General features: G+C 49.9%; 2 protein-coding genes and 1 non-coding gene across 3 annotated transcripts; all 3 read right to left on the bottom strand.

Annotated features, from left to right (window-relative positions):
- Positions 1–1,644: 1,644 nt before the first annotated feature.
- Positions 1,645–6,423, bottom strand: Rpl32 (ribosomal protein L32). Its single transcript, XM_051155136.1, has 4 exons — positions 6,325–6,423; positions 5,399–5,499; positions 3,989–4,170; positions 1,645–1,826 (listed from the first exon to the last, which is right to left on the bottom strand). Exons 2-4 carry the CDS (start codon positions 5,492–5,494, stop codon positions 1,697–1,699), a joined length of 408 nt encoding a protein of 135 aa, XP_051011093.1. The 5' UTR covers positions 5,495–5,499; positions 6,325–6,423; the 3' UTR covers positions 1,645–1,696.
- On the bottom strand, positions 5,597–5,736 carry LOC127197842 (small nucleolar RNA SNORA7). The gene has a single exon (XR_007831794.1). It is a non-coding gene; the product is annotated as a small nucleolar RNA SNORA7 (small nucleolar RNA).
- A 1,063-nt stretch (positions 6,424–7,486) lies between the features above and the next one.
- Positions 7,487–25,897, bottom strand: Efcab12 (EF-hand calcium binding domain 12). Its single transcript, XM_051155643.1, has 9 exons — positions 25,585–25,897; positions 20,640–21,091; positions 19,446–19,631; positions 16,202–16,358; positions 13,992–14,188; positions 12,592–12,805; positions 10,630–10,786; positions 8,847–8,900; positions 7,487–7,897 (listed from the first exon to the last, which is right to left on the bottom strand). The coding sequence occupies exons 1-9, from the start codon at positions 25,895–25,897 to the stop codon at positions 7,639–7,641; spliced, it is 1,989 nt and encodes a 662-aa protein (XP_051011600.1). The 3' UTR covers positions 7,487–7,638.
- Between the last annotated feature and the right edge of the window lie 1,039 nt (positions 25,898–26,936).

The raw sequence follows: 26,936 nt of genomic DNA on the forward strand, positions 1-26,936 counted from the left end.
CAGTCAGCCTCAGTGCCTTTGCTAGGGCCCTACTCATCGCCTAGTGCGGAGGTGGGCCCACGAACTCAGGACATTTAGTCAGGGTACTGTTTCACACCTTTACACTGCACCCGTCGTCATTTAGAAGCCAGCACTGGACTCCACGAGACCAGAACCCAAGCAGGGGATGGACTTTCTACTTCACTTGCTCTGGACTCCCAAATGTCAGATATTAGCACCCCAGCCATGGGCAGGGCTCTGTTGGGCCTGGGCCCAGAGAGCCAATTTCTACTTCCTATATCTCAGAATGCCTCACTTCTAATTAGCAGAGTAGGAATTGTTTACAGGGAAGATGGCATGGATCAGGCTTGCGCCTGCTATTTGAAATCTCTCTAACCTCACCACCCAGGCATGCAACAGTTGGTTTGTGTTCTTCCCAAGGTGTATAGTTGTTAGAACTGAAAACGCCAAGTCAGGTTTGTTTTTCAGACATTTCCCTTTGTAGCCATGGTTGGCCTCAAACTCAAGAGATCTGCCTACCTCTGCCTCCCAGGTGCTGAGACCAACTTTGTGATCTGAACTAATAAAGAACAGTGCAAAGTTCTGCTCAGGATTCATAGCCCAGGTTGATTCAGTCCTGAAGGCTCATGGGTTTGACCTGTCACCCCATATGTTTATGAAGTTGAGGCAGGATAAATAGGGAGAGCCAGGCAATGGTGGCACACATCTTTAATTCCAGAACTTGCAAGGCAGACGGGTGTATCTCTGTGAGTTCAAAGCCAGCCAGGCAAGCCAAGGCTCTGTTAGAAACCCTCAAAAAAAATAAATAAAAAAGCAACAGGGCAGAAGATGGCTCAGTGACACAGGCTGCTCTTCTCAGGACTCAGTTTCAATGCCCAGCTCTCCTAACACCATCTCCCCTATCCCAAGGGATCCAACACCCTCTTAGGGCATGCAGGTAAAACAGATGAGCTCAGTTGTAGAGCACTAGCCTACCCTGCATACCACCTTAGGCTCCACCCCCAGCATTACAGGACAGAAAGTCCTTAAAATAATCAGTTCATGCCACAAATGTTTGTGGAGATGGACCACACAGGCTGCATGCATCTAGGCATTCGTGTTATGTCTCTAGCTCGAACACTAGGTTTTGACCAAAGCAGGCAACCTGTAAGACTTAATCTACAGGGTCTAAGACTAGCCTCATTTCTACATTAAGGTGGCAACAGAAAAAAGGCTGGGATGCACTTCTGAACTTTACTGGAGACCCGCCTGTGCTTAACTGGTGACTCTAGCTTTTTTTTGGATGTGTAGCACTGCCCTTGTGTCTCATGTGGCAGAAATGCACCTTCCAGTTCCATAAAGTTCAACCCCACAGAGACCATCCCAAAACTAAGCAAGGGTCTCAGGACAAACCTAAGAGCTGAGACAGGATGAGAGCAGAGGCTTGCCTGTGCCCCAGGTTCTCAATGTGGACCTACACCTTAGAGGGCCAAGCCTTTCCCTCTTCAAACCACCTGCAGGCAACCAAGGCTGCAGTGAGATTCTGAGTCCTGCTGCTGTGCAGCCTCCCGGCTGAAGGTCCACTGGGGACTAAGAAGCAAAGAGCAATCTCCAGTGACAAAAAGGCAGGAGGAAAAAAAAAAAACAAAAAAAAAAACCCAAGAAGGCAGTTTTTGTGGTTTTATTTAAACACAAATAAAACAGGCACTCCAGCCATCTACTCATTTTCTTCACTGCGCAGCCTGGCGTTGGGATTGGTGACTCGGATGGCCAGCTGTGCCGCTCTTTCTACGATGGCTTTTCGGTTCTTGGAGGAAACATTGTGAGCAATCTCAGCACAGTAAGATCTGAAAGAGAAGCCAGCAAGGAAAGGTCACCAGGGAGGCAGTGACTCCTGTCCCTTGCGTCCCTTGCCACCCCACCCCCAACTCCACTGCCAGGCAGAGGGGCCAAGCTCAAATCTGCAGACCCAGGCACCAAGGCTCTAACTAATCTACAGGGGGAAGCGGGGCCCACACCAGAATTCTGACTAACCCAGGAGCCCGAAGGCTTTCTGGGGCAAACACTGTGAGCTACATAGTTCAAGTAGGGTGGACAACACTGCCTGACACTGCGCCCAGAGTGCCGACTAACTGCCCTAATGGACACATTCCCAGTATGGCGACGTCCAGGAAGAAGCCGCAGGCAGGCAGCTGCGAGAAGCAGGACTGCGCAGTGATGTGAAAGCAGTCACTCTTGGGTATCTGGGGACAAATGGCATTACACTTTCAATCCTGAAGCCCATGCCCCTGACTATGTACATCTTTGGCCATAACCAACACGCCTACCTACTATCCACAGGTCATGTGTAGCCATTTCCCCCCAGGTCGCTGCCACCCAGGAACTACCTTTTCAGTGCTTTTTCTGTAATTGCTTTTTGAACTTCACCTGCTTCTCAGTTACACTGGGGAAATGCCCAGACACAACTCAGTGAGCAGATGCACCTGCGGGCTTTGACAAACAACACCAAGCTGCTTTCCTGAGGCAGATTTATCCATTTAAAAGAGTGCAGATTTGGCGGGGCGTGGCGGCACACACCTTTAATCCCAGCACTCGGGAGGCAGGTGGATCACTGAGTTCAAGGCCAACCTGGTCTACAAAGTGAGTCCAGGACAGTCAACACTACAGAGAAACCCTGTCTCGAAAAATCCAAAACAAGGGGCTAGAGAGATGGCTCAGTAGTTAAGAGCGCTGGATGCTCTTCCAGAGGTCTTGAGTTCAATTCCCAGCACCCACATGGTGGCTCACAACCACGTATACTATGATCAGATACTCTCTTCTGGCGTACATGAAGACAGCATACTCAGATACATAATAAATATCTTTTTTAAAAAAAGAAAAAGAAAAATCCAAAACAAAACAAAAAAACAAAACAAAACAAAAAGCCGGGCGTGGTGGTGCACGCCTTTAATCCCAGCACTCGGGAGGCAGAGGCAGGCGGATCGAGGTGAGTTCAAGGCCAGCCTGGTCTACAAAGCGAGTCCAGGACAGCCAAGGCTACATAGAGAAACCCTGTCTCAAAAAACCAAAACCAAACCAAACCAAAAAAAAAAAAAAATGCAGATTCGGGCCACGCATGGTGGTGCATGCCTTTAATCCCAGCACTCAGGAGGGGAGGCAGGCCCAGTACTGTGAGTTGGCGGCCACCCTGGCCTACAGACTCCAGGACAGCCAAGGCTAACACAGAGACCAGCACCATACCATTAATAAAGACAACACTGCCACTTGGGGTGCAGTGCTCCTGAAAATTCAAATACCAACCTGCATTCACCCTTCCAAAAGAAACTTCCAGAACTTCAATCAATGCTTGGCTAAATGCAGAAAATAATCAACTTCCCCCATCTGTATTACAACCACCTGAGAAAACAAATCCTTATAAACCAACATACACAGCCTTCCATCACTCTGCAGTCCTTCTAATGTATTTGTGTGTGCGCGCGTGTGCCCGCAGCTTTCCCAAACATTTACCAGGAAGGAAAAATAAACTCTTTCTGCCACATCCTCATGCTCAGTGTGAACTATTTCCCAGGAGGCCTTGGCTTTGATGGAAGTCAACCATGCACCTTAATTAAGAGTTCATCAAGGGCTGTAACTTGCTCAAAGTGCCCTGAGCAACCTACAATCTCTCTACAGCAGCGCCTACAGGCCGCATCCTCGCTACCTCAGCTCCTACACACTGCACTGCTCTGCAAATCCACCTGTCACCTCAGAGCCAGGCACTGCTTGGTCCAGGGTTAGACCCCTCCCAGTCTCATGCTACAGCAGTGTTCCAGAGAGGACCATAAAGGACACAGAACACCCACCGCGTCAAATAAAGGCCCCTCCCCTCTCTTCTCTAGTCTCAGGTCTCATACCTTCTGAGCACAAATGCCCCCTCCCAACCAAGCCTTCCCCACAGTCAGCATGACTACCCCAGAGCCCCCAGGAGACCGCACACTCCTAAGCAGGCCAGAGCCAGGGCCCAACTCACTTGTTGCACATCAGCAGCACTTCCAGCTCCTTGACATTGTGGACCAGAAACTTCCGGAAGCCGCTAGGCAGCATGTGCTTGGTCTTCTTGTTGCTCCCATAACCAATGTTGGGCATCAGGATCTGGCCCTTGAATCTTCTCCGCACCCTGTTGTCGATACCTCTGGGTTTCCGCCAGTTTCGCTACAGACACAGGCAAGTTAGTTTCTGTGCAAACTGCCAGCTCTCCCCTGGCAGGAAGGGGGTGAAATTCAAATGGGACATGGCATATGGGCAACCTTGGGTAATGTAACCTCCTACTTTATACACTTTTTTTTTTTTTGGTTTTTCGAGACAGGGTTTCTCTGTGTAGCCCTTACTGTCCCGGAGCTCACTCTGTAGATCAGGCTGGCCTCGAATTCAGAGATCTGCTCACCTCTAGCTGCAGAATTTCCCAAGAAAACAAAATCTTCCTACCTCTCCACACAAAAATCAGACCTGCATGGGTCAGGATTGGAGGGGACTGCACACTGTTCTCAGGACTCAAGCTTTCTGGCCCATGAAACACACAGAAGGCTGAGGGTGTAGCTCAGCTTGGCAGTATTTGCCTGGCAAGCACCAGGCCCTGGGTTCCATCCCTAGCACTTGGATCAGAACTTTTTTTAAAAATATTTTTTATTTAGTTTTAATCTATGTGCATTGGTGTGAAAGTGTCAGATCTTGGAGTTATAGACAGTTGTGAGCTGCCATGTGCGTGCTGGGAATTGAACCCGGGTCCTTTGGAAGAGCAGGCAGTGCTCTTAACCACTGAGCCATCTCTCCAGCCCTTGGATCAGAAATCTAACATCACCCTTCATTAAATTTCAAAAAAAGGGCAGGGAGGAGGAATCAGTTAAATACTGGCTGTGCTTGCCCTTTCAGACAACTGGTGATATCTGGGCCAAGTGAGAAGTCTCGCCTCAAAAATTAATGTACTCAGCACTCAGGAAGCAGGCTCTGAGTTCGAGGCCAGCCTGGTCTACAGAGCCAGCTTCAGGACAACCAAGACGACACAGAGAAACCCTGTGGTGGGGGAACCAATGGGGCTGGATAGATGGCTCAACAGGTAAGTGCACTGGCTTCTCTTCCCAGAGGTTCTGAGTCTAATTCCCTGCACTCACAGCTGATGCCAACGCCGCCCTCCTGGTGTGCAGACAGACACTCATATACATAATATGCCTAAAGGCTCAGAGAAGCGCCTGCTGCCAGACACCCTAAGTCTGACGACCTGAGCCCACACGATGGGTCCCCTGCCCTTCACACATCGTAATATAAAAGAGGCGAAGTGCCGTGTAATCAACAGACTGCCCAGAATAGGTGTTATCAGAAAAGTGCGCTCAGATCGCTATACCCGGCACCCACTCCCACCCCAGGACCACACACACACACACACCTTAATTTTGACATATCGGTCTGACTGGTGCCTGATGAACTTCTTGGTCCTCTTTTTAACTATCTTGGGCTTCACCAGAGGCCGGAGGGCAGCCATGATGCCTATTAAAAAAAAAAAAAAAAAAAAAAAAGTCAGATCCACGGTTAGCCAAGACCCTGGGGGTGGGAGTGGGGGAGCGCTCCTTGTCTACGGCCTGAGTGATGTCGCAGAGTGTCTTCCAGTCACCAGCTACTGAGCAAACTGGGAATGGAATGGGTACCTCTGCTAGGCTTGCTCTCCCTCCTGCTTCCGAAGCTGGCAGAACACTAGACACTCTGCAGACGCGATCTCAAGAGGTCAGGGGTCCCCTCACGCCCAGAGCCGCAGCCACTGGCCCATACGCGGGCGGAACCAGACCCCACTCCACTGAGCTTCCCAACCACCAAGCGACCGTTACGTTTTTAAGTGTCGCGCCCTCAGATACTCAAGAATCACCCCGTATTTCTAACACGTCGCGGGACAGCGCGTCCCTCCCGGCATGGGTGGCCTCAGCACCAACCCGAGAGGCGGCTCGGCAACACGCCTTGCCCGGCTTCGCACTGAGTACCGACGAGCACATGATCGGCAGGCGTTCCTGCTCCCTGGCAGCTCGAAGGGCAGGACAGCGGGGACCCAGGACGCCCAGCGCGCTACCAAGGCTGCTAACTAGAGAACACGGAATAGGCGGGCGCCATCCCGAGCCCGCGGGCCGCATGGCAGCTGACCGGCCCTGGCCGACGCCTGAGCCCCGGCGGACTCCGTCCTCAGCGGCAGCAGCCCGCAGGCCCGGCCCGTGCGCGGAGGCCGGCGCCGAGGCCTCTCCTCCGGGCGGCGCTAAGGCCTCCCTACCCGATGACCGGGCCGCGCCGAACCCGCAGGCGGAAGGATGGCCGGCGATGCAGACTCACCGCAAAGGAGATGGCAGCCACCTCGCAGGCAGCGCCGAGGAAGAAGGAAGAGGCGGCGGCGCGCAAGGGATGATGGGACGGAGTCTCGGATCCTGGTAGGGAAAGGGAAACACTTCCGGCTCTGGGTCCTCAAAAAAAAAAAAAAGAAACCTAAGACATGCCTGAGAAATAATGCTGGAAAAAAAAGCCCAGCGTACTAATGTTCTATAGTAGACGTTAACATCCTGGAACGAACTAAAAAAATGTATATTTCTCTTAGGACTACTTAGGAAATTTGAAATTCTTCCCCAGCTAAGACCTGCTGGGTGGGCAGCTACTTCCGCCCGAAGTGGAAGCCCAGTTGTTTTTAAAAATATGTTCAGTCCTGAGTGCGCCCCCTTGTGTCTGGGAGGTAGCAAAATAGAGACGTCTTTGAAGGGTTCTCAGGGTGTTGGTTGAGCAAATGTCCTGAAACATCAGAATACCCAGATGCTCACACTCCTGAAATATGAACTGCTACGGAGCCTGCCCGCATCTTCCGTATTGTTTAAGTCATCTCTATTTATGGTTCGTACTTAGAGCAATGTGTTAATAAGTGCTAGGTTGATAATACTGCTTAGAAAATAATGACAAGAAAAAGTCTGTGGGCTGGGCGTGTTGGTGCACACCTTTTAATCCCAGCACTCGGGAGGCAAAGGCAGGCCGATCTCTGTGAAGTGAAGGCCACAGAGTTTTCCAGGCCCGCCAGAGCTACATAGTGAGACCCTGTCTCCCTCTCTGTTACACACATAAAATGTATGTAACAGATGCCGGTTTATTTAAAATATTCTCATATTTGCGTTTGTTTGAATCTGTGAATCTCTTATATAGCATTCTGCCTGCATGAGTCAGCAGGCCAGAAGAGGGCACCAGCTCTCATTATAGATGGTTGTGAGCCACCATGTGGTTTCTGGGAATTGAACTCAGGACCTCTGGAAGAGCAGTCAGCGCTCTTAACCCCCTGAGCCATCTCTCTAGCCTGGAACCTGTCTTTTAACACGTTCACACTTTCAAGTTTTCCATCCCTTAAACAGGAAATCAGAGCAGCAAGGTTACAGATCAGCTCTAATCTGGTTTATTTCAAAAGAGCAGAGGTCATGACAGGGTAGAAAACACAGCATGTGTGTGTCTGGGCACATCCATAGTTCCAGGCACTGGACACTGTGGTATCAAGGGACACTACCCCAGACCTTCCTCGGGAATGTTTCTTGTGTATGACTCTTTGATATCTCATGTCTGCAACTGTGGGCCTCTAGCTGCACTGTCGTCTTCTGGCCCAGCAGCCCCCAGGCCCCTCTAGTTGATGGAGTAAACCTTGTTTGCGTCATAATAGGCGTGGGTCATGTAAGCCCAGTCTTTCATGGGCCACCAGTCCTTAGAGTGGTAGGAGGCAGGGTAAGCGTGGCGTGTCTGTTCTATACGGCTGAAGATTGCCAGGCTCTTGTCCTTGGCCACAGTGGGCAGGTAGAGCCGCAGCTTTTCCAGAAGGTGACCGGGCCAGAAATGATTGGGGTGGGTGCATGTGGGACCCCTGGGTCTCTTCGCCTTCAGCTTCCTGGAAAAGGAAAAGGAAAAGACACAGGGAAGGTTGTCATGGCAGAGAGACCAGGCCCAGGTTCTCGGCAGAGAACTTGAGCCACCACCACACTCTACACTTCATGTCTCCTCACCAGAGAGGACTCAGAGGTCTAGAGATCAAGATCACACAGTGCATGAGTGACTACACTGCTTCTTAAGCCCAAGTGTAGACACGTGCTGTCCTTGCTCTAGAGCCCTGGTTCTCACCCTTCCTAACACTGCAGCCCTTTAATATGGTTCCTCGTGTTGTGGTGCTCTCACCCATAAAATTATTTTTGTTGCTACTTCATAACTACAATTTTGCTACTGTTATGGGTTATAATGTGAATAACTGTGGGGTTTCTTTTTTTTTTTTTTTGATGGTCTTAGGTAACCTCTGTGAAAGGGTCAATTGGCCCCCACCCCAAAAGGGTCACGACTCACAGGTTGAGAACTATTGCTCTAGAGGGCTTGGTTCTCCCCCAACCCCCGCCCCGACTTCAGCCAGTCTTTTTGGTGCTGGGGGTAGAACCCGGGGCCTCACATGTTCTAGGCTGGTACCTAGCTGCTGGGCAACACCCAGCCACATCTGGAAGCATTTGGACACCATGTCTGGAATCCAGCTTCCAGAGCCAGCTTCACTGGGTGCAGGTGCAGATGCGGGACCATGTGTCAGTGTCCTCCCCTATAAGCAGCATGTCTAGAGCCACTCAGGCTTCCAGTGACAATGCAGATGAGTTCACTCATGGGAGGCCCCAGGGCAGCTATGCCTGGCACTCTCTGAGCACTCTTCTGCTGCCCCTTAGACACTGAGCATGGAGCCCCACAACAGTGCTAAGATCCTGTCCAATGTACACAGGTCCCAGAGCTGCTTCTTGGTGGAGGAGAGGCCAGCCCTCCTATCCTCATCCCTGCCCTCCTAGCAGACACACAGGACCAATACAAACCCAGTAAATTCCTCGAACTCCTCAAAGTGCATTGCCTCGAGTTTCATTGTTTTCCTAGCAGGGAATAGAGAGAGAGGCTGTGTTGGGAGAGAGAAACTCCAGGAGCAGGGTGCTGGTGGCCCACACCTTTAATCCTAGCACTTGGGAGACAGAAGCAGGCAGATCTCTAAATATGAGGCCAGCCTGGTTTACAGAGTGATTTCCAAGACAGCCAGAGCTACACAGAAAAACCCTGTCTCAAAACAAAACAACCTCCCCCAAAGAAACTTCAGGAACGTGGGTTTAGGGGAGCAGGTGGGGCCATTAAGGGATTTGTTTCTGAGTGTTAGAGCAGAGCTCTGAACGTTTTTTGTGGTGAGGCCCTAGCTGTGTCTCCATACACCAAGGCACACCCGATGCACTGGGCTTAGCCAGACTTGGCCTTATACCCTGGCTGGTGGAGTGAAGAAAACAGGTAGGCCCTGAGCCTGAATCCCACTCCTGCCAGAGGCCACTCTCTGTGGGACAAGCATGACAAAAACTCACCATCCATACCTTGGCCCAGCAGACATCCCTAGCTGACCACTGAATTTCTTCCCAAGTCCACATCTGGCCTCAGAATTTCTTTTTTTCTTTTCTTTTTTTTTCCTTCTGATACAAAAGTTTGAACTCTGGGCCTTGTGAACTCACTACCCTAATGCTGGCTTTGGGATCTTTTACAATTTAGTTCTACAGGTAAGAGAGGTCCAACGGCTCTCCTTTAGCTAGGGGACCTTTCTTTCTCTTTTATAGTTGTAACTGGTCAAACACAAGGGGAAAAAAATTTCTTTCCTGGGCACCTGGAATGTTGAGGTCCAGTCCCATTCTCTCTGGGCTGGTTTTCAGCAGTGGACCCCAGAGCTACAGTAGTTAGTGGGTGACCCTGCCTGCTCATTCACCTGTGTGCACCTTCTGTTATATGTACCCCACAGGCTAATGTGTTTGAAAACTTGGTCCTCAAACCCACTTCCTGAATTCACAGCTTAGGGACTGGTGCCAGCCACAGGTTAGAAGATATATTTCACAGGTCCACTGAGCTACTACTAGCCTGGGTCATGCTCAGCACTGCTGCGGGCCTAGACTGCCCCTATACTCAAAAACATCAGGACAGGTGCAGGGTAAAGCAGCAGCCACACTGGCAGTGCTGAGGACGCCCTGAGGCCCTTGTCTAACCCTCTCTGTGTGTAGTTGGAGCACTGTGGCATCCACGTCATACATGCAGATACTTGCCTGATGTTTACTGTGCTGCACTGCAGCCTGCTCAGGCATTCTGCCCTGCCACACCATCCCTCTGCATGGATGCCATCTCATCTCCCCCCCCTCCCCCGACAGTCACTCCTGATGTTATTCATAGTAGTTGGGTACTTGCTCCACATGGTGGGAGTGGAGGGGGCGTTAACTTTGGATCACTTCAAAGGAGGTTAGTCTGAGGGCCGGGTCAATGTCTTGTTTTCCCAGGGGCTTACTAGCCTTCCTCTTATTGGAAAATGAGTGTGCCTGCCACAGGGTGGCAGCGCAGGGAAGGAATTGGTTCCTGTCCTTTGAAGAGTCCCTCAACTTCTGACACAGAGTAAAATCTCACTTTGGATCTTTCCCACTGGCCTTACGATTATAGAAGCCTGCGTTCAGGAGGGTAGCTAGCTATGTGACCCTAAGACGTGCACTAAGAGTGATGAGTCGGGGAGTGACTGGGTAGGGACACAGGTACTGGCATCCATGCCAATGTCCCTGCCCCCTCAGCTGAAGGGACAGCCTGAAACTCAGCTTGTCTGCCTTCTTTTCCCCAAGCTTTTGGTGGCCTTGGGTCTTGAATCCAGGCAGGCGGTAGAAAATCCTCTCATCTATATAATAGCCTCCAGGCTGCCGGATTGGGCGGACTTCTTCTTTCAGAGTAATTATCTTGTCTCCTGGATACAGTAGTGCTGTGGGCAGCAAGGAAGACAGCAGAGTCTATTAGCCTTTTCGGGTCACATGGGAACTACTGAAAGGCGTGGTGGCACACACCTTTAATCCCAGCACTCGGGAGGCAGAGGCAGGTGGATCTCTGTGAGTTTGAGGCCAGCCTAGTCTACAAAGCAAGTCTAGGACAGAGAAACCCTGTCTCAAAAAAAAAAAAAAAAATATTGTTTCTGAGTTATCAAGATGACTTGGCAGGTAGAGTAGCCAAGGGCACCAGTGGGGGCTAGAATACAACTCTGTGAAGTCTGTTCTCTCTACATTTATGTCCCAGCCCAACTTCTTATTTTTAGATGATTGTAGGCTCATCGGAAATTGGAAAACACAATGGGGGTATACAGTTCCCCTGAACTCTTCCACAACTCCTCACAATGCAGCATGACACATGCAGTTCAGTATCAGAAGGGACCTTGGATGACTTGGATGACCCTGCTGACCAGGAGACAGAGGAAGGAGACCAATTTGTAACAGAAAATTAGGATGGAGAGTCTTAGCAAGTTTAGGTTGGAGGCAGGAAGATTCAACCAGATTTCACTGGGTTAATTAGTGTGTACATTGTGCGCTTGCATGAATGTGTGTGTGTGTGCATGCCACGTAGTCAAGACATTATATTTGATAAGCAAGCAGCCTACCACTGAGCTCCACTCCCAGCTTTTAGAACTACTTTGATAACTATTTGGTTTGGTTTGGTTTTTTAGGTAAGGTTACTCTGTGTAGCCCTGGCTGTCCTTGACTCACTCTGTAGTTTAGGTTGGCCTCGAACTCACAGATATCTGTCTACCTCTGCCTCTCAAGTGCTGGAATTAAAGGCTTGTGCCACCATGCCCAGCTTTGTTAACTATTTGATGGTAGTTTTCTCATTGTTTTGAATTTGCCTCATAGAGGTATGTATGTGTTTGTGTGTGTGTACATATTCATGTGGGTACATATATGGATAGGTGGGTAAAGGTGTAGAGGTGAGAGACCAAAGAGAATTTAAAATCATGTTTCAGGAACACTGGGGCAAAGTTTAAGAGATAGCCCTGAACACAGCTGTGGGGAGGGACCAACTTTACATTCCCTGAACACAGCTGTGGGGAGGGAACAACCTTGTATTCCCTGAACACAGCTGTGGAGAGGGACCAGACTTGCTGCACTCCTTTTAGCCCACCAGAGATATGGTTGCTAGGAAACTGGACTAGATATCCCCCACCCCGCAGCATGTAACCTTACTGTGCTATCGTCCCACTCCTGCAACAGTTAATCAGCATATGACAGTACACTCCAACTGAAACCCGAGACCAGATACTCCCCGCTTGCTCGAGAGAGCAAAGAAAGCCAGAAACCCCCTTCTGTATCTTAACTGACAGGAGTTTGCCAAGTTGAGATCCCCCAGCTTTGGGGGCACTGGGAGGGAAAGGGACTTAGAAATTTCCCTCAACCCGGAGTTCGAGGCTCTCCTCCTGAGATCACTGTGTTGGTGACAGTTAGAAGCCCAGCTCGAGCTGAGAATAAAGATCCTCTTGCGCTTGCATTGGTTTAGTTCCCTGGTGGTCTTTTGGGGGTCCTGAGAAACAAGCATAACAGAGGCAGAGCCCCAGAACCCAGATCCCCCAGATCTCACCTAAGGAACCTAGATGTTGCAGAGCCTGGGTCGCAGGAATCCCACCTGACGGTCAGGCCGTCCACTTTCCCTCCTCCTTCTCAGAGTTCCCACCAAAGGCCTCAGTGGCTTGGCTGGGTATGTGTATAGGGAAGCCAGTGTCTGGGCCAACTCTACACCAGCCCCTACCTCTCCTGAGAAGGTCCTCAGTCAGTGGGAGCCCATTGACCTCACAGAGTTCCCAGCACTGCAGGTAGACGAGGAAGACATCCCTGCGGGTCTTGTTAATCAACTCTTCCATCTCCCCAGAAAGAGTGGATGGCAGGCAGTGATCATCAAACTGTTTGATGCCAGATCGAACTAGTCGGCAGTTCTCCATGTATTGGATAGAGGGAATACAGAGCTGTGGAGAGAACAGAGGATGCTCTATCTTGTGTCTGTGTGACATTCGTCCTGACTGGAAGGCAGCATAGCACCTCCTCCACCTCCCACCTCCCTGAGAGAGCCCTCATGAAGAATATGTGTGCACAGTGGGGCTGCAATTCAAGCCTCCAAGCCAGCAGCTTAGGGGAACAAGCACCGAGGTCAAAGTTACCCCTCAGGGTCTCTGAGTACCTGGTACATGAGTCCTGGGAACACAGCCTCAAACTGGATGTGCCCATGAGCTGTGTGATAGCTGTAAGAAGGCACAAGCCAGCTGTGGTGGCACACGCCTTTAATCCTAGCGCTCGGGGAGGCAGAGGCCAGCAGATCTCTGTGAGTTCAAGGCCAGCCTGGTTGACAAAGCAAGTCCAGGACATCCAGGGATACACAGAAAAAGAAAAAGGGAGGGGGGATTTCAAAAAGAAAAAAGGGGGTGGCATTAGAAGCAGTAAGTGCCCCAGAGGTATCCAGTTGAGTCTTTGGCTGCAGGGGACTCTAAATCAGGTATAGCCATTTGCATATAATCTGAGAAGAAGCCACATTGCTAGTGCTGAGAAGTGTCACCCACTGTCACCGACTGTTCGTTTTTTGTTTTGTTTTGAGACAGACTCTCGCTATGTAGCTCCAATGGCCTGGAACTGACTATGTGGACCAGGCTGGCTTCAAACTCACAAAGATCTACCTGCCTCTGCTTCCCAAGTGATGGGACTAAAGGGGTGTGTCTTGTTTGTTTAAAGATTTATTATTATACAATATTCTGCCTGCATATGTGCCTGCCCACCAGAAGAGGGCACAAGATCTCATTATAGATGGTTGTGAGCCACAATGTGGTTGCTGGTTGAACTCAGGACCTCTGGAAGAACAGCCAGTGCTCTTAACCTCTGAGTCATCTCTCCAGCCCCTCAGTTTTTTGTTGTTGTTTTTGTTTTTTTGAGACATGGTCTTTCTATGTAGCCTAGGCTGGTCTCAAACTCATAATCCTTTTGGCTGGACCTCCTGAGAACTGGGGTTATGGGGTGTTTCACCACACCCAGCTGCTTACTGTAGAGATGACAGACAAGGGCTGAGGGAAGTGAGCCCTCCCATGGCTCCCCAGCCAGCAGACATCAATACCTGAGTCCTGAGCCTTGGCCTGCCCAGCCCCCAAGCCTGTGCTAGGCAGGTACCTTGGCCTGCCTCCGCCTCTCGCGATACCGCTTGCCCACATCCTCCATGTCTTCCTCTGTCATAGGCCGCCTCTCCGTCTTTGTATCAACCTCGGGGACCTTCAGCAGATCCATCGTGGGAGGCACTGGAGATGAGACAGCCTGCTGCTTTTGAGGGGCACGCTTCTGGGGCGTTCTCTTTATAGACAGATTGTAATCTAGAGTTGGAGGGAAAGATGAAGGAGCTGACTAAGAGGGTACCCAACTGTGGAACTCAACCTGATGTCACTGAGCAGATGCTAACATGCTCTTCAGCTCCTGTGTTCTAGCCAGTGTCCGTCTGAGGGGCGCTGTGAATTTGTCCCCTCTGTTGTTGTGAAACCCCACATCTGTACACCCCACACCCCTTTCCTACACCTTTCCCGTTCTCTGTCACCCTGTTCCCACCAAGTGGCAAACAGAATCCTTATAAATTGGCAGCCAGGCATGGTGGTTCACACCTTTAATCCCAGCACTGAGAAGGCAGAGGCAGGTGGATCTCTGTGAGTTCAAGGCCACCTTGGTCTATAGAGTAAATTTCAGGACAGCCAGGACTGTTACATATAGAAACCCTGTCTCGAAAAAAGAAACAAAAAAATTCAATTAAGATCAACTCAACTGGCTTCCCAGGGAACACACACTAAACACAGAATCTTTTTGCTGGACCACAAGGATCTGTGGGAATCCACTTCAGCTGCCATCCCACATCCTATGAGACACCCCTCACCCATGCCATCCTCACCTCCTATACCCCCAAAGTCTTTCCTGTCTGAGGCCCTTGACCTTGGCAGTTCTACCTGCCTTGGATGCTCTGTCCAAACACTGGCTATGCACCAGCCACGCAGGGCCAGCCCAACACCAACAGCTCAGGAGCTTTGTCTGGCTACCATCCCGGCACTCCCACTACTTGACTGACTCCAAGGCCGCCATCTCTGTGGACAGCACCTTATCCTGTGGAAGCTGATGGAAGCAGGGCTTGCACTAGTCCACTGCAGTCTCCCAGTTCCTACAAGCAGGCCTAGCATTTGGAAGATACTGCCAAAATGTGGACCAATGAAAGGATTCTGGCACCTTGCCATGGTCCTAGTGGCAGCCTCATGGGGAGGTGAAATCTTGGCCTCTCCTCCGCCTCCTGAGACTCCAGACAAGCAGCCCCACCTCTCTGGACACTTGCTTCCTCTATGGAAAACATGGATAGCAACCCTAACCTCCAGACAGGCAGGGTAAGTCTGACTTGTGCAAATTCTGCCAGCCCAGATGGGGCCCAGGAAATGCAGTTACCTCCTCTCCTGGTCCAGGGGACCAGAGCTTGTTCCTTTAGACAAATTGAGGGATTCCCTATGTCCACCTGTCTTACCCACTGCCACCCTCCAGGTAGCATCTGACGGTGCCAACATAGCACCAGTTAATAAATAACTGCTGCTTGCCTTCAAGGCAAGATAAAGGGGATTTTTTTTTTTTTTTTTTTTTTTAGATCCCCTGGGTGTGGGTGTTAAAGTCCTTGACTATAGCTGTTACTGCTGAGCACTGTGCTCCAGTGCTCCAGCCAGCTATGAGATCACAGCAGCTCTGGGCATTCTTTGTTTTGTTTTGTTTATTCTTTTCTTTTTCTTCTTGACAGGGTCTCTCTGTATAGCCTTGGCTGTCCTGGACCAAGCTGGCCTCGAACTCACAGCGATCCACCTGCCTCTGCCCCCCAAGTGCTGGGATTAAAGGCGTGCACCGCCACGCCTGGCTGAGCGAGCTATTTTAGTGAACCTTTTCCTTTTTAAATTTTATTTTAGACAAAGTCTCCTATATCTCACACTGACCTCAAATACTCTGCGTAGCTAAGGATGTCCCGCCTCCAGCCAGAATATTAGAATTGTAGATGTACAATACCTTGCCTGGGTTATGCAGGGCTGGGGATGGAGTCCAGGGTTTCCAACGTGCTGGGCAAGCACTGTGCCACCTGCTCTACATCCCCAGCCCTCGATTTTGTCTAAATAAATAGTTTCTGTCCCTCTAAGGACAGGCGCTGGACTTCATCTTTGAATAGACAGAAGGGCAGATGGGCCTTTGAGAAAATATCTGCTTTCTCATTGACCTCTGGGCCTGGAGACTCCAGAGCTTGGCAACCCTATAGCAAACCAGAGAAGGATGCAGGTGCTGGGGAGAGCCAGGCTGGCTCCCGGGGCAGGGAGGGCACGCACACTCCCTGGCAGTGGGCACGGTGCTTCTCTGCTGGGCCAGTGACCACTGCTTGTAGGTGGTGACCAGGGCATCCGTGGTGATGGCGTTCTGCTTCCCAAGAGAGCCGAGGTAGATGATTACGTCCTCCAGCTCCTGGTTCGTCAGAGGAACTCCGATCTGAGGAGGCACAGGACGTTACTGAGGCCCACCTCACCACCCTTACCATCAGGCTTGGCCAACCTGCTTGACTCCCCAAATTCCCTACTGTCACAGGACTGCAGAGCCCTTGCCAGGCCCCTGAATGTACTCTGCAATTCATCATGCCTTGCTTTTGCCCAAACAGTTCCCTCTTTCTGCCTGAAAAACTCCTATCCTTTCTTCAAAACCCAGGCCACATGAGCCTCTATCTTTATGCAGTGCGGCCTGTCTCAGTTGATTAAGATACTGGATAGGAAGACAGTTATACAGCCACTGTTGTCCACAAGAAACAGTATGCCCACCTCTGCTGAGGTATCAAAAATCTATACACCTCTTTCTTTTAAGGGTGTGATGGCTGTTGTTGTCTACTTGACTACATCTGGAATTCCCTGAAACCCAAGTGGCTGGCTACACCTGTGAGGGACTTTTCCTAATTATTTGAAGTGGGAAGGTCCACCTTTAATCCGGGCCACACCTTCCGCTGGCAGCCTATATAAAGGACACGGAAGAAAGAAGCTTGCTCTCTCTGCCTGCCTGTCCTCGCTCTCACTGGCCAGGCCGTTCCTTCACTGGCATTAAAGTGAACTTCTTTTGGGATTCCAGCATATAGTGAAGACCAGGTGAGACATCCAGACTGAATGACTATTGGATTCTTGGACCTTTCAGCGGGAGACAGCCACTGTTGCACTAGTCGGACCATAACCAGTACGCTGCTCTAGTAAACACCATACATTGTACATACATACACACATATGTACACACACATACAGACACATACATATATACATACATACATACATTTTCCTATCAGTTCTGTTTCTCTAGAGAACCCTGAACTGGCACAAAGGACAATAGACAGCTTTGGAAGTCTGCAGTGCTTACCAGAGACACCGAGCATTCAGAAAGGTTTGAAAGGAAACAGAACTGTGAATATAACTGTCTCGTCCGTCTCTTTAGATAACACTAACTGCTGAGCTGTGCTTGGAGCAGCTCAGAACTGTCCTGGCGCTAAATAACTTCATGTGTAAACATTTTTTTTAAAAAAGATTTATTTATTTGTCATGTATACAGTGTTCTGCCTGCATGTACACTTGCATTACAGCAGAGGGCAGCAGATCTCATTATATATGGTTGTGAGCCACCATGTGGTTGCTGGGAATTGAACTCAGGACCTCAGCCAGTGCTCTTAACCTCTGAGCCATCTCTCCAGCCCTCTTCATGTGTAAACATTTTTAAAGATTTATTTGTATTTTATGTGTATGAGTGTTTTGCTTGCATGTATATGTGTACCATGTGCATGCCTGGTATCCACAGAGCTTCAGAGAAGGTGACAAATACCCTAGAATGGAGTTACAGGGGATTTTGAGCTGTCATGTGGGTGCTGGGAATCGAACTTCGGTCCTCCGCAAAAATAGTAAACGCTCTTAACTGCTAAGCTATCTCTCCTGGCCCAAGATTTAAATTTGAACTTTTGTTGTTGTTGTTTGTTTTTGTTTTCTGAGACAGGGTTTCTCTGTGAAATTCTGGCTGTCCTGGACTTACTTTGTAGACCAGGCTGGCCTTGAATTTACACTGAATTTTCTCTGCCTCCAGAGTGCTGGGGATCACAGCCATGAGCCACCATGACCAGCTGCATAATGTATTTCATAAAAATGTTTGGAAATTGATTGAAAGTGTAGTCTGGGTTTATAGTTCACTAGTAGAGAGCTTGCTAGTATATGCAAGGTTGTGAGTTCAAACCATAGCTAGAGAGACCGCTGTGGGGCCAGTGAGATGGCTCAGCAGTTAAGAACATGCGCTGTTCTTATAGAGGTCCTGGGTTTGGTTCCTAGTAGCCACATCTGGTTCCTCAAAACCACATTTAGCTCCAGATCCAAGGGATCTGATGCCTTCTTTTGGCTTCTGCTTGCACCTGCATATGTGCACATTTTCTCACATAGACACACACACATAATAATAATAATAATAATAATGCTGGACAATGGTGCTGCACACCTTTAATCCCAGCACTTGGGAGACAGAGCAGGCAAATTTCTGTGAGTTGGAGGCTGGCATGACCCACAAAAAGAGTTCCAGGGTGGCAAGAGCTACACAGAAAAAGCCTGTCTTGAAAAATCAAAATAAGCCGGTGTGGTGACGCAGCATCCCTTTAATCCCAGCACTCGGGAGGCAGAGGCAGGTGTGTTTCTATGAGTTTGAGGCCACCCTGGTCTACAAAGTGAGTCCAGGGCATCCAGGACTACAAACAACAAAACAAAACAAAACAAAACAAAAAACTCAAAATAAATACATAAATAAAAAACTTTAAAAACAGGCTGGAGAGATCTTGCAGAGGACCCCAGTTCAGTTCCCAGCTTCTATGTGGTGGCTCACAACTATCTGTGACTCCAGTTCTAGAGGATGTGATGCCCTCTTCTGGCCTCTGAGGTCACTATATATGTGTTACAGTCAGGCACACAAATATTCATACACATAAAATACATGTAAATAAATCTTTTAAAGAAGATATAGGTAACAATTTCTGTTTTTTAAGGGTGTTTTGTACTGAAGATACACAATTAATTCATCTAAGCCAGCAAGAATTTAGACAGCAAATATTTTAGGTTTGGTGAGTCACAGGTCCTCTGCCACGGCATCATGATAGCACCCAGAGATGTGCAAATGAGCAAATGTGGCTGTGTTCGATGAAAGTGTATTTTGTTTTTTAAAGAGGCAGGATGGAGTTAATACATGGGCCCAGGTCCTGTGCTACATCAACAGAACTGTCTATGATGATGGAAAAGTTTATCCTATCCAGTCCACCAGAGGAGCCACTTACCACATGTGGCTTTAAAAAGATATGGCTGGTGTGATGGATAATATTGAATGCAAATTGACAGGATCTAGAATTATCCACAGGCTCACATGGGAGACCTTGTTTAGATTAAGCTAGCCTCCGGGCATACCTGTGAGCTATTGTCTTGGTTAGGTCAATTAAAGCAGAAGGCAGCAGCAGAAGCGGATCCTAGAGTTACAGGTGGTTGTAACTCCCGGGCTCAGTGGGAAAGTGGCAAAGCGTGTACTTACTGCCTTCATAGCCATGATAAATTCCTCCCTGGTGATGCGCTGCTTCTCACCCAGATCCACCTTGTTAAATACTTCCAGGACCTTGATTTTTTGACTACGCAGGTAGGCAAACAAGTGAGACAGGATAGAGGGCTTGGGCAGTCGCAGCTGGGGGATGGGTTGTCGGATGGTCCTGCGAGGTTCCACCTAGAAGGGGCAGGAGTGGGCAGATGACAGGGACTGCCCTCTGGTTAAACCTCAATCTCACTTCAGAATGCAAAGATGGACTGGAAGGCAGGGTGCACCGTAGGCCTTTGCCCCTGTTCCCAATGTGGCCACACCGAATTAGTCTCCTTTATCTGTTCTTTGTTATTAATTAGGCTGCTCAAATCAGCTTATTGAGGATGGGTGGCTGAACTTCAGTTCTCAGGGTGCAAACCATGGTTCCAAGTTAGGTAATGCCATCACAAAATAGCCCTCCTCCTCACCCTAACCTCATAGGCGTGATCCCCAAATTAGCCCACAGACTCTGGTTTAACATTTGTCCCTTCTATTGGACAGGTAACCATCATCAAGGCAGGCTGCTAGTGTGTCCGAGTTGGGGCACTTGTAAGACATGTCCATATGTTCTCTGACCTTCCCCTTGCCAAGATGGAACCTCCTTCCCATCCCCATGGTCTGAGCAGCGCTCAGCGGCTCATTCTGACAAGGTGCAATATCAAGACCAGTGCCTAGGGCATAACAGCACCATGGCTTCCTCCCTCTCTGTTCTGGCAGGCTCACTTTGGGGGCAGCTAGCCTCCTTATTGTGAGCATTCACATGCAGCCTCTGGGAGGTCCCTGAGGGAGGCATTGAAGCTTCTGATCAACATTTGAACAAGTTGGGAAGCAGTGTGCTTTCCTGCCCTGGTCAAGTCAGAGACTGTTCTCAGTACCTCAGTCTCACGACAAGGAGGTAAAGCCTCCCAGCTAGCTGGCGCCTAGAGTCCAGAGTCACAGACAGAGCTGTACTCATCAGTAAGCACTTGTTTCTTTAAAGTCACTTGGGGGTATTTGTTATGCAGCAGCAGATAACTCATACACCTCCCTTTGGGGACTTGGTTTTGCTCTTCTGTAAAATGAGGCAAACCACCTTGTCCTCTCGAACCCAGGGAAACACAATGACAGCAACACTCCCAAAGCCTTCAGCATCTTCTGGCCATTCAGGCTTCTCACCTTGGGTGTCCTGACTGAAATCAAGGTGTCCTTAGGGGCATTTTGTTCCTGTTGAACCCTGAGCAGAACCTTGGCCTCTGACGGTGTAATGGCGGCCTTGTTCTCCAGCCATGTCCTGACATCACCAAATGTCTCCAGCTGCCTCCGGAGCTGTGCCTTCTGGCTCAGCCAGGCCATCCTGTCCAACGGTGGCTCTTGGGCAGCTCCAAGATCCAGAGCTTTGAAGCTAGGCACGGGTGGAGGGGGAGGTTGAAGAGGGAGCGTGGGGTGGGCTAGCACCTGGTCCTTTATGCCAGACACAATGATGACCCGCCAGCGGCTCTGTGGCAGGCGGAAGTCTTTCTGCTTCAACTGCCTGAAGCAGTGGGCAGTGACCCGCTCAGGATTGAAGACAGGACCCTGGCTGGTTTCATCGGTGTCATCATCTATAGAGGCTAAAGATGAGAAGGGCCCTTGGGAGAAGAGGGTTACAAGGTGAGTTCCTTCTGGAAGAGAGTGAAAAAGAGCCAGGGAAGGGGGAGACTGCTGCAGGAGCTGGTTGTGTATCAGGGTGCCTGGCCCCTGGCCTGGCTGTATCATTGCATCACAACGGTGAGGAAAACGATGTTCGCACACCAACAGAAGGCACAAAGCGAAGGGCTTTCTACAGTCTCTGATGCCTATTATACTCCGCATGTGCTCCTAAGAATGACCTGACCCTGTCTGACCATCCCAGGCATCACAGCACCCTCTGGTGGGATCAAACGTTTCATCTAAGAGTTTGAATCTGGCCGGGCGTGGTGGCGCATGCCTGTAATCCCAGCACTTGGGAGGCAGAGGCAGGTGGATCGCTAAGAGTTCGAGCCCAGCCTGGTCTACAAAGCGACTCCAGGACAGCCAAGGCTAACACAGAAAGACCCTGTCTCAATAAACAAAAAAAAAACCAAAAAGTTTGGATCTGAGTGTTGGCCTGTTTCCTGCTCAGTCTGTCTTAGTTTCTTCTGTAAGATGGGGATAATGGGGGTTGGAGAGGTGTCTCAGAGGTTAAGAGCACTGCCTGCTCTTCTAAAGGTCCTGAGTTCAATTCCCAGCAACCACATGGTGACTCACAACCATCTGTAACGAAATCTGGTGCCCTCTTCTGGCCTGCAGGCACACATGCAGGCAGAACACTAAACATAATAAATAAATCTTAAAAAAAAAAAAAAAAGATGGGGATAACAAATACCTAATTTATCAGGTGATGGAGGTGTTTTGCATGTAAGTGTGCTGTTATATATGGATCCATATCTCTTATTTGTAGTGCTAAAACTTGAACCCAGGGCCTTGTGCTTGTGGGAGAAGTACTGTGCCACTGAGCTATGTTCCTCAGCCCCCAACTTGTAATGACATAGCGGGTGGGCAGGTGAGATGGCTCCGTGGTTAAAAGGCGCCTGCTGTCAAGTTAGACAACCTGTGTTCAATCCCTGTAGCCCACATGATGGGAGGAGAGAACAGGCTCCCACAAATTGTCCCTTGACCACATCTGCCCCATGGCACAGGGCCCCTTCTACATGCTGAAATAAATCAATGTTTTAACAAAATATGAGGGGGTTGGAGAGATGGCTTGGTGGTTAAAAGCACTGGACATGTCAGTTCCCAGCAACCACACAGGCGTGCACAACCATCTGTAACCTCAATTCCAGAGACTCTGACACCTTCTTCTGTCCTCTGTGAGTGTTGCACACACATTGTTCACAGACATACGTGCAGGCAAAACTCCCACACATATAAGAGCTATAGCAGGCCCTCTGTGCTGTTAATGGAGACAAGTCAGGGATCCCTCAACTGTCTCACAGCTAACCTGCCTTTTGTCTCAGGCTTTTCCAGAACTTGTAAGGCTGCACACACATACACACAGAGAATTGCATACTTCCTCTTTCCAGTTTGGTTAACTTGTAAATAAACCCATTTTTTAAAAAACTGGGCTCCGTTTCTTAACTTCCTTTGGAGTATAGGGATGTTCAGACAGCAGATTACAGATCAGAATACCTGGTGACAAAATCTTCTTATCACGAAGAGTGGTCTTGACAGAGGTCTGTTATCTTTCCCTGCCAACCCACAGACCGACTAACAATCTGTTTCTCCTTCCAGTGGCACAGGCTCATTTTGGCCCCCTCTGTCCCCTTAGTGATCGAAGGAAGCCCTATCCTGAGGCTTTGTCACCTGCTGCTCCCTTTGCTCTGTACCTCCCCCCACCCTCCTCCTCAGCCTCAGACCATGCCCCGGCTCAGAGCTGGAGCCCCATGGCAACTCCGCATACCTTGGCCCATGTGCTCCTCCATGCCACCATCACCACCTGAGCTGGCTGGTTTTTATGTCAACCTGACACAAACTAGAGCCCTTTTAGGAGACCCTCAACTGAGAAAACGTCCCCACCAGACTGGCCTGTGGGGAAGTCTGTGGTGTGCTTTCTTGATGACCGATATGGGAGGGGGCCCTGTGGGCGGTGCCACTTCTGGGATGGCGGTCCTGGGTGCTATAGTAAAGCAGGCTGAGCAAGCTACACGGAGCGAGCTGTAAGTAGCATCCTTCCCTGGGATTTGGACCCTGCCGTCCCTGGATGATGGGATATAAGCTGTTAAGATGAAGTAAACCCTTCTATCGCAGCAATAGAAAAGTAACCAGGACACCATCATGTGCAGTCAGAGCTGCACACGGGTGGCCCTCACACTGTTGGACACTTACATGGTCTCCAGTTGAGTTACTGTAGCCCGAGCCATGGTCTCTCCAGCTTGCATTACCTCCCCACACTCCCTGTCAGCTAAACTCGGTTCATTTAATAACTGCCTAAGGGGGCATTCCTGTTTGCTACTCCTGGCACAACACCTTGGTTAGGTTTGGTTTTCTAGCAAACAACTCCATGAAGAACGTGCCCTTGTCTCTGTCTGTCTCATTCTCTGCTGGAGTCTCAGCTCCGCCACAGCGCTTACCTATGACAGGACCTCAGTGAGCAGCTCACGGATGGCAAATGCAGACTTGGGGTTGGTGCTGTAACTGGGCGCATTTTTCACACAGAAAAGGCCCAAAGTCACTGGGTTGATTACTAGCGGCTTAATTAGCCCCACAGACAAATTCTTTGTCTCAGGGTTTCTTTTTGTGTGTACGAACATTTTGCCCGCCTGTGTGCAGCCCCACCACAGCATGGAAGGCCAGGATGCTTCACTCTCCCAAATGATGGGGACAGACAGGCTTTTCTCAGCAAGGCTGGTAGAGTTAACACCCCTCCTGCCGGGGCCTGAAGCTCTTTGCTCCTCTTCTCGCTCATGTTTTCTCACTCACCTTGTCCTTTTGTCTACATTGCTTCTTTCTTTTCTTTCTTTCTTTCTTTCTTTTTTTTTTTTTTTTTTTGTTTCCCAGACAGGGTTTCTCTGTGTAGCCTTGGCTGTCCTGGACTCACTTTGTAGACCAGGCTGGCCTTGAACTCATAGTGATCCGCCTGCCTCTGCCTCCCGAGTGCTGGGATTAAAGGCGTGCGCCACCACGCCCGGCTCTACATTGCTTCTTTCTGCTCAGTCATGTCTTCTTGCTCCTTGCCTGACCTTTGGCTTCCATTTCCCCAGTTGCTGTGCACTCCAAAGGGCATGGTGTTCCTTGCAGCTTCGGTCCCAGCCCTTCCCATCCTGTGCTTCACAGAAAGGGTGCGGCGGTTTGAATAAAGACGGTTCCCTAGGCTCATACGTTTGAATACTTAGTCACCAGGAAGTGGAACTGTTTGAAAGGAACAGGAGGTGTGGCCTTGTTGAAGTAGATATGGGCTTGTTGGGAGGAAATGTATCACTGGGGATAGGCTTTGAGTTGTTTCTCAAAACAGGCTTTTTGTGTGTGGCTCTGGTTGTCTTGGAACTAACACTGTAGACCAGGCTGGCCTGGAACTTAAAAAGATCTGCCTGCCTGCCTCTGACTTTGAGTGCTGGGATTGACGGCGTGCACTAGTGGCTTTGAGATTTTAAAAGCCCACACCAGGTCCAGTCTCTCCCTCTCTCTTGTGGATCATACCTGCCTGCCACCACGCTCCCTGTCACTGCCTGCCACCACGCTCCCTGTCACCATAAGCTGTAAGCAAATCTCCAATTAAATGCTTTCTTTCATAACGGCTGCCTTGAAGAGTCATGTCTCTTCACAGCAGAAGAACGGTGACCGAGCCAGCAGGTGTCATCCCAGCCACTCTCTTTCATGCAGGCGGCCTTCTCTTGCCACCCACTCTTGATGGCACTTCTCTCTAGTGCTCTTCAGGGCTGTGACTGTGCACAGGAGGTGATCTCCTGCAGTGGCAGGCTGAGGACGCCATCTTTTCTTTAGAAGAGGTGGTGGAATTGGAAGGGAAAGCTGAATTTCAGCTCCTGCCCAGGTCAGGTGACTCTGATGTCATTGGCTGACTTTGCCTCTGCTTACATATTCCCAAGAACACAAAGAACCTCAAGTGGACCCTGAGCACTGAAAAAGACTCCATTCACTGACCCACATGTGTGTCCCAGGAGGCCTGCCTGAGGGCCCTAACTCGGCACAGAAAACACACTTGTTCTTCTTTAAGATTCAGGTCTCGGGGCTGGAGAGATGGCTCAGTGGTTAGGAGTGCCACTTGCTCTTCCAAAGGTCCTGAGTTCAATTCCTACCAACCACACCTCGGTTCACGACCATCTGGAATGTGATGTGATTCCCTCTTCTGGTCTGTGGGTGTGCATGCAGCAGGCAGAACACTGTATACATAATAATAAATAAATCTTTAAAAACAACAGGTGTATGATCTACTAAAAAACAAACAAACAAACAAACAAAAAAACAAAAAAACTCAGGTCTCAGCTGCTGCCTCCCTTTTTGGCCATCATCCCGGACTCCTGTTGTCCTGCTTGCTCCTAAGCAGCGACACTTTACACCTGATGGCCTCTTTCCTACTCACCTCTCCATGAAAAGCACTTTCACTTACCAAGGTCTGCGGTTGTGAAGTTGAATGTCACCCGACTGACATTCTTCCCTTCAGTTTTCTGGGACTCCCCTAGCTTGGCGCCTCTCCTCCCGGTGTATTTGGCCAGGCTTTCTGCTAGACTCTGGTGGTCAGGGGGATGAGCATTCCTCTGTGAAGCATCACGTGGGGCGGGAGACTTTCTGAGAACTCTGGTCTTCCGGCCCGCAGCTTTTGTCCGTCTCCGCCCTCTACCTCTCAAGTTGCGACCCTTTGCCGAGAACTTGACTGGGGGCTGACAGCCGACTTCTCCAGATTTCTTCAATTTAGGATGCATTGTTGCCCGATTGAGAACTATGCAAGGTCCCAGGCACCAGAGCCCCGGCTCTGATTACAAGTCAGGTGACTTGGCCTGCTCCTCCAGCTAGGTCCAGGCACGGGAATCCTGGAAGAGTTCTGACCTTCTGGAATTCCTGGCAACCCCTCCCGCAGAGCGGAGACGGCACAATAGGCTTCCAGCCTAGGCTGGCGCTCTCCAAAGGCTCTGACTCGGGGAGCCGGCCGGTTCCTACAGATGGCGCTGTGGAGTACGCCCCGGGCTTAGCCACTTCGGGCAAATCACCGGCAAGGTTTGCAAAAGGCAACTCAAGTTGTGGGGAAGGGGAGCGAGTCTCTGTTGCTATAACGAGAGAGGCCCTGCACCGATTGGCTGAGCGCCTCCACGTGTTGGAAGGAGGCGGGAGAAGCCTCCTCTGCCAAGAAACCGGAAGCCAGGAGCGTCAAAGCTTTGCTTAGCCCCAGGCTGGTAACACCTGTGAGGGTCATGCCTCTGCCTCATTCTCCTCATGGTTCCTGATTCTGAAGTGAAAAATTCCCCTTCCTTGTAAGTTGCAGTCTCTTGACAGGTCACCTCATCTTCAGACTTCACTTTTCTCATTCAAAAAGAGTACCACGCTCCAGTTGGGTTGTGAGAACCCCATTCAGTCAGGGTCAAATGAAAGACAGATATTTGGTGCTATGACTGAGTGCTGTGGTCTGGGATCAGCATAACTGATGCCAGGCGGCACACACCTGTATCTTAGCGCTCAGAGACGGGCCAGAGGATAGATATAAGTTTGAGGCCAGCTTGTGTTACATAATGAGTCCCAGGCCTACCAGAGCTATAAAGTGAGAGCCTACCTTTTTTATTTTAAAAAAATATTTATGTATATGAGCGTACTGTCTTACTCTACATCTGTATAACAAGAGGGCATCAGATCCTATTAGAGATGGTTGTGAGCCACCATGTAGTTGCTGGGAATTGAACTCAGGACCTCTGGAACAGCATCCAGTGTTCTTTCTTTTTTTCCCCCCTTGAGACAGGATCTCTCTGTGTA

This window comes from Acomys russatus, chromosome 13 (assembly GCF_903995435.1).
Source record: "Acomys russatus chromosome 13, mAcoRus1.1, whole genome shotgun sequence".
Lineage (NCBI taxonomy): Eukaryota > Metazoa > Chordata > Mammalia > Rodentia > Muridae > Acomys > Acomys russatus.

Bases quoted from the DNA above. Each gene is read 5' to 3' on its own strand.
- Rpl32 (XM_051155136.1), bottom strand. From the start codon at position 5,494: ATGGCTGCCCTCCGGCCTCTGGTGAAGCCCAAGATAGTTAAAAAGAGG. The intron at 4,171-5,398 runs GTGTGTGTGTGT...CTGTGTCTGTAG, and splicing joins ACCGATATGTCAAAATTAAG to CGAAACTGGCGGAAACCCAG. The intron at 1,827-3,988 runs GTGAGTTGGGCC...CTTCTCTTTCAG, and splicing joins GTGCTGCTGATGTGCAACAA to ATCTTACTGTGCTGAGATTG.
- Efcab12 (XM_051155643.1), bottom strand. From the start codon at position 25,897: ATGCATCCTAAATTGAAGAAATCTGGAGAAGTCGGCTGTCAGCCCCCA. The intron at 21,092-25,584 runs GTAAGTGAAAGT...TCTTCTCCCAAG, and splicing joins CTTCACAACCGCAGACCTTG to GGCCCTTCTCATCTTTAGCC. The intron at 8,901-10,629 runs GCTGAGTTTCAG...ATTCCCTGCTAG, and splicing joins GGGGAAAAGAAGGCAGACAA to GAAAACAATGAAACTCGAGG.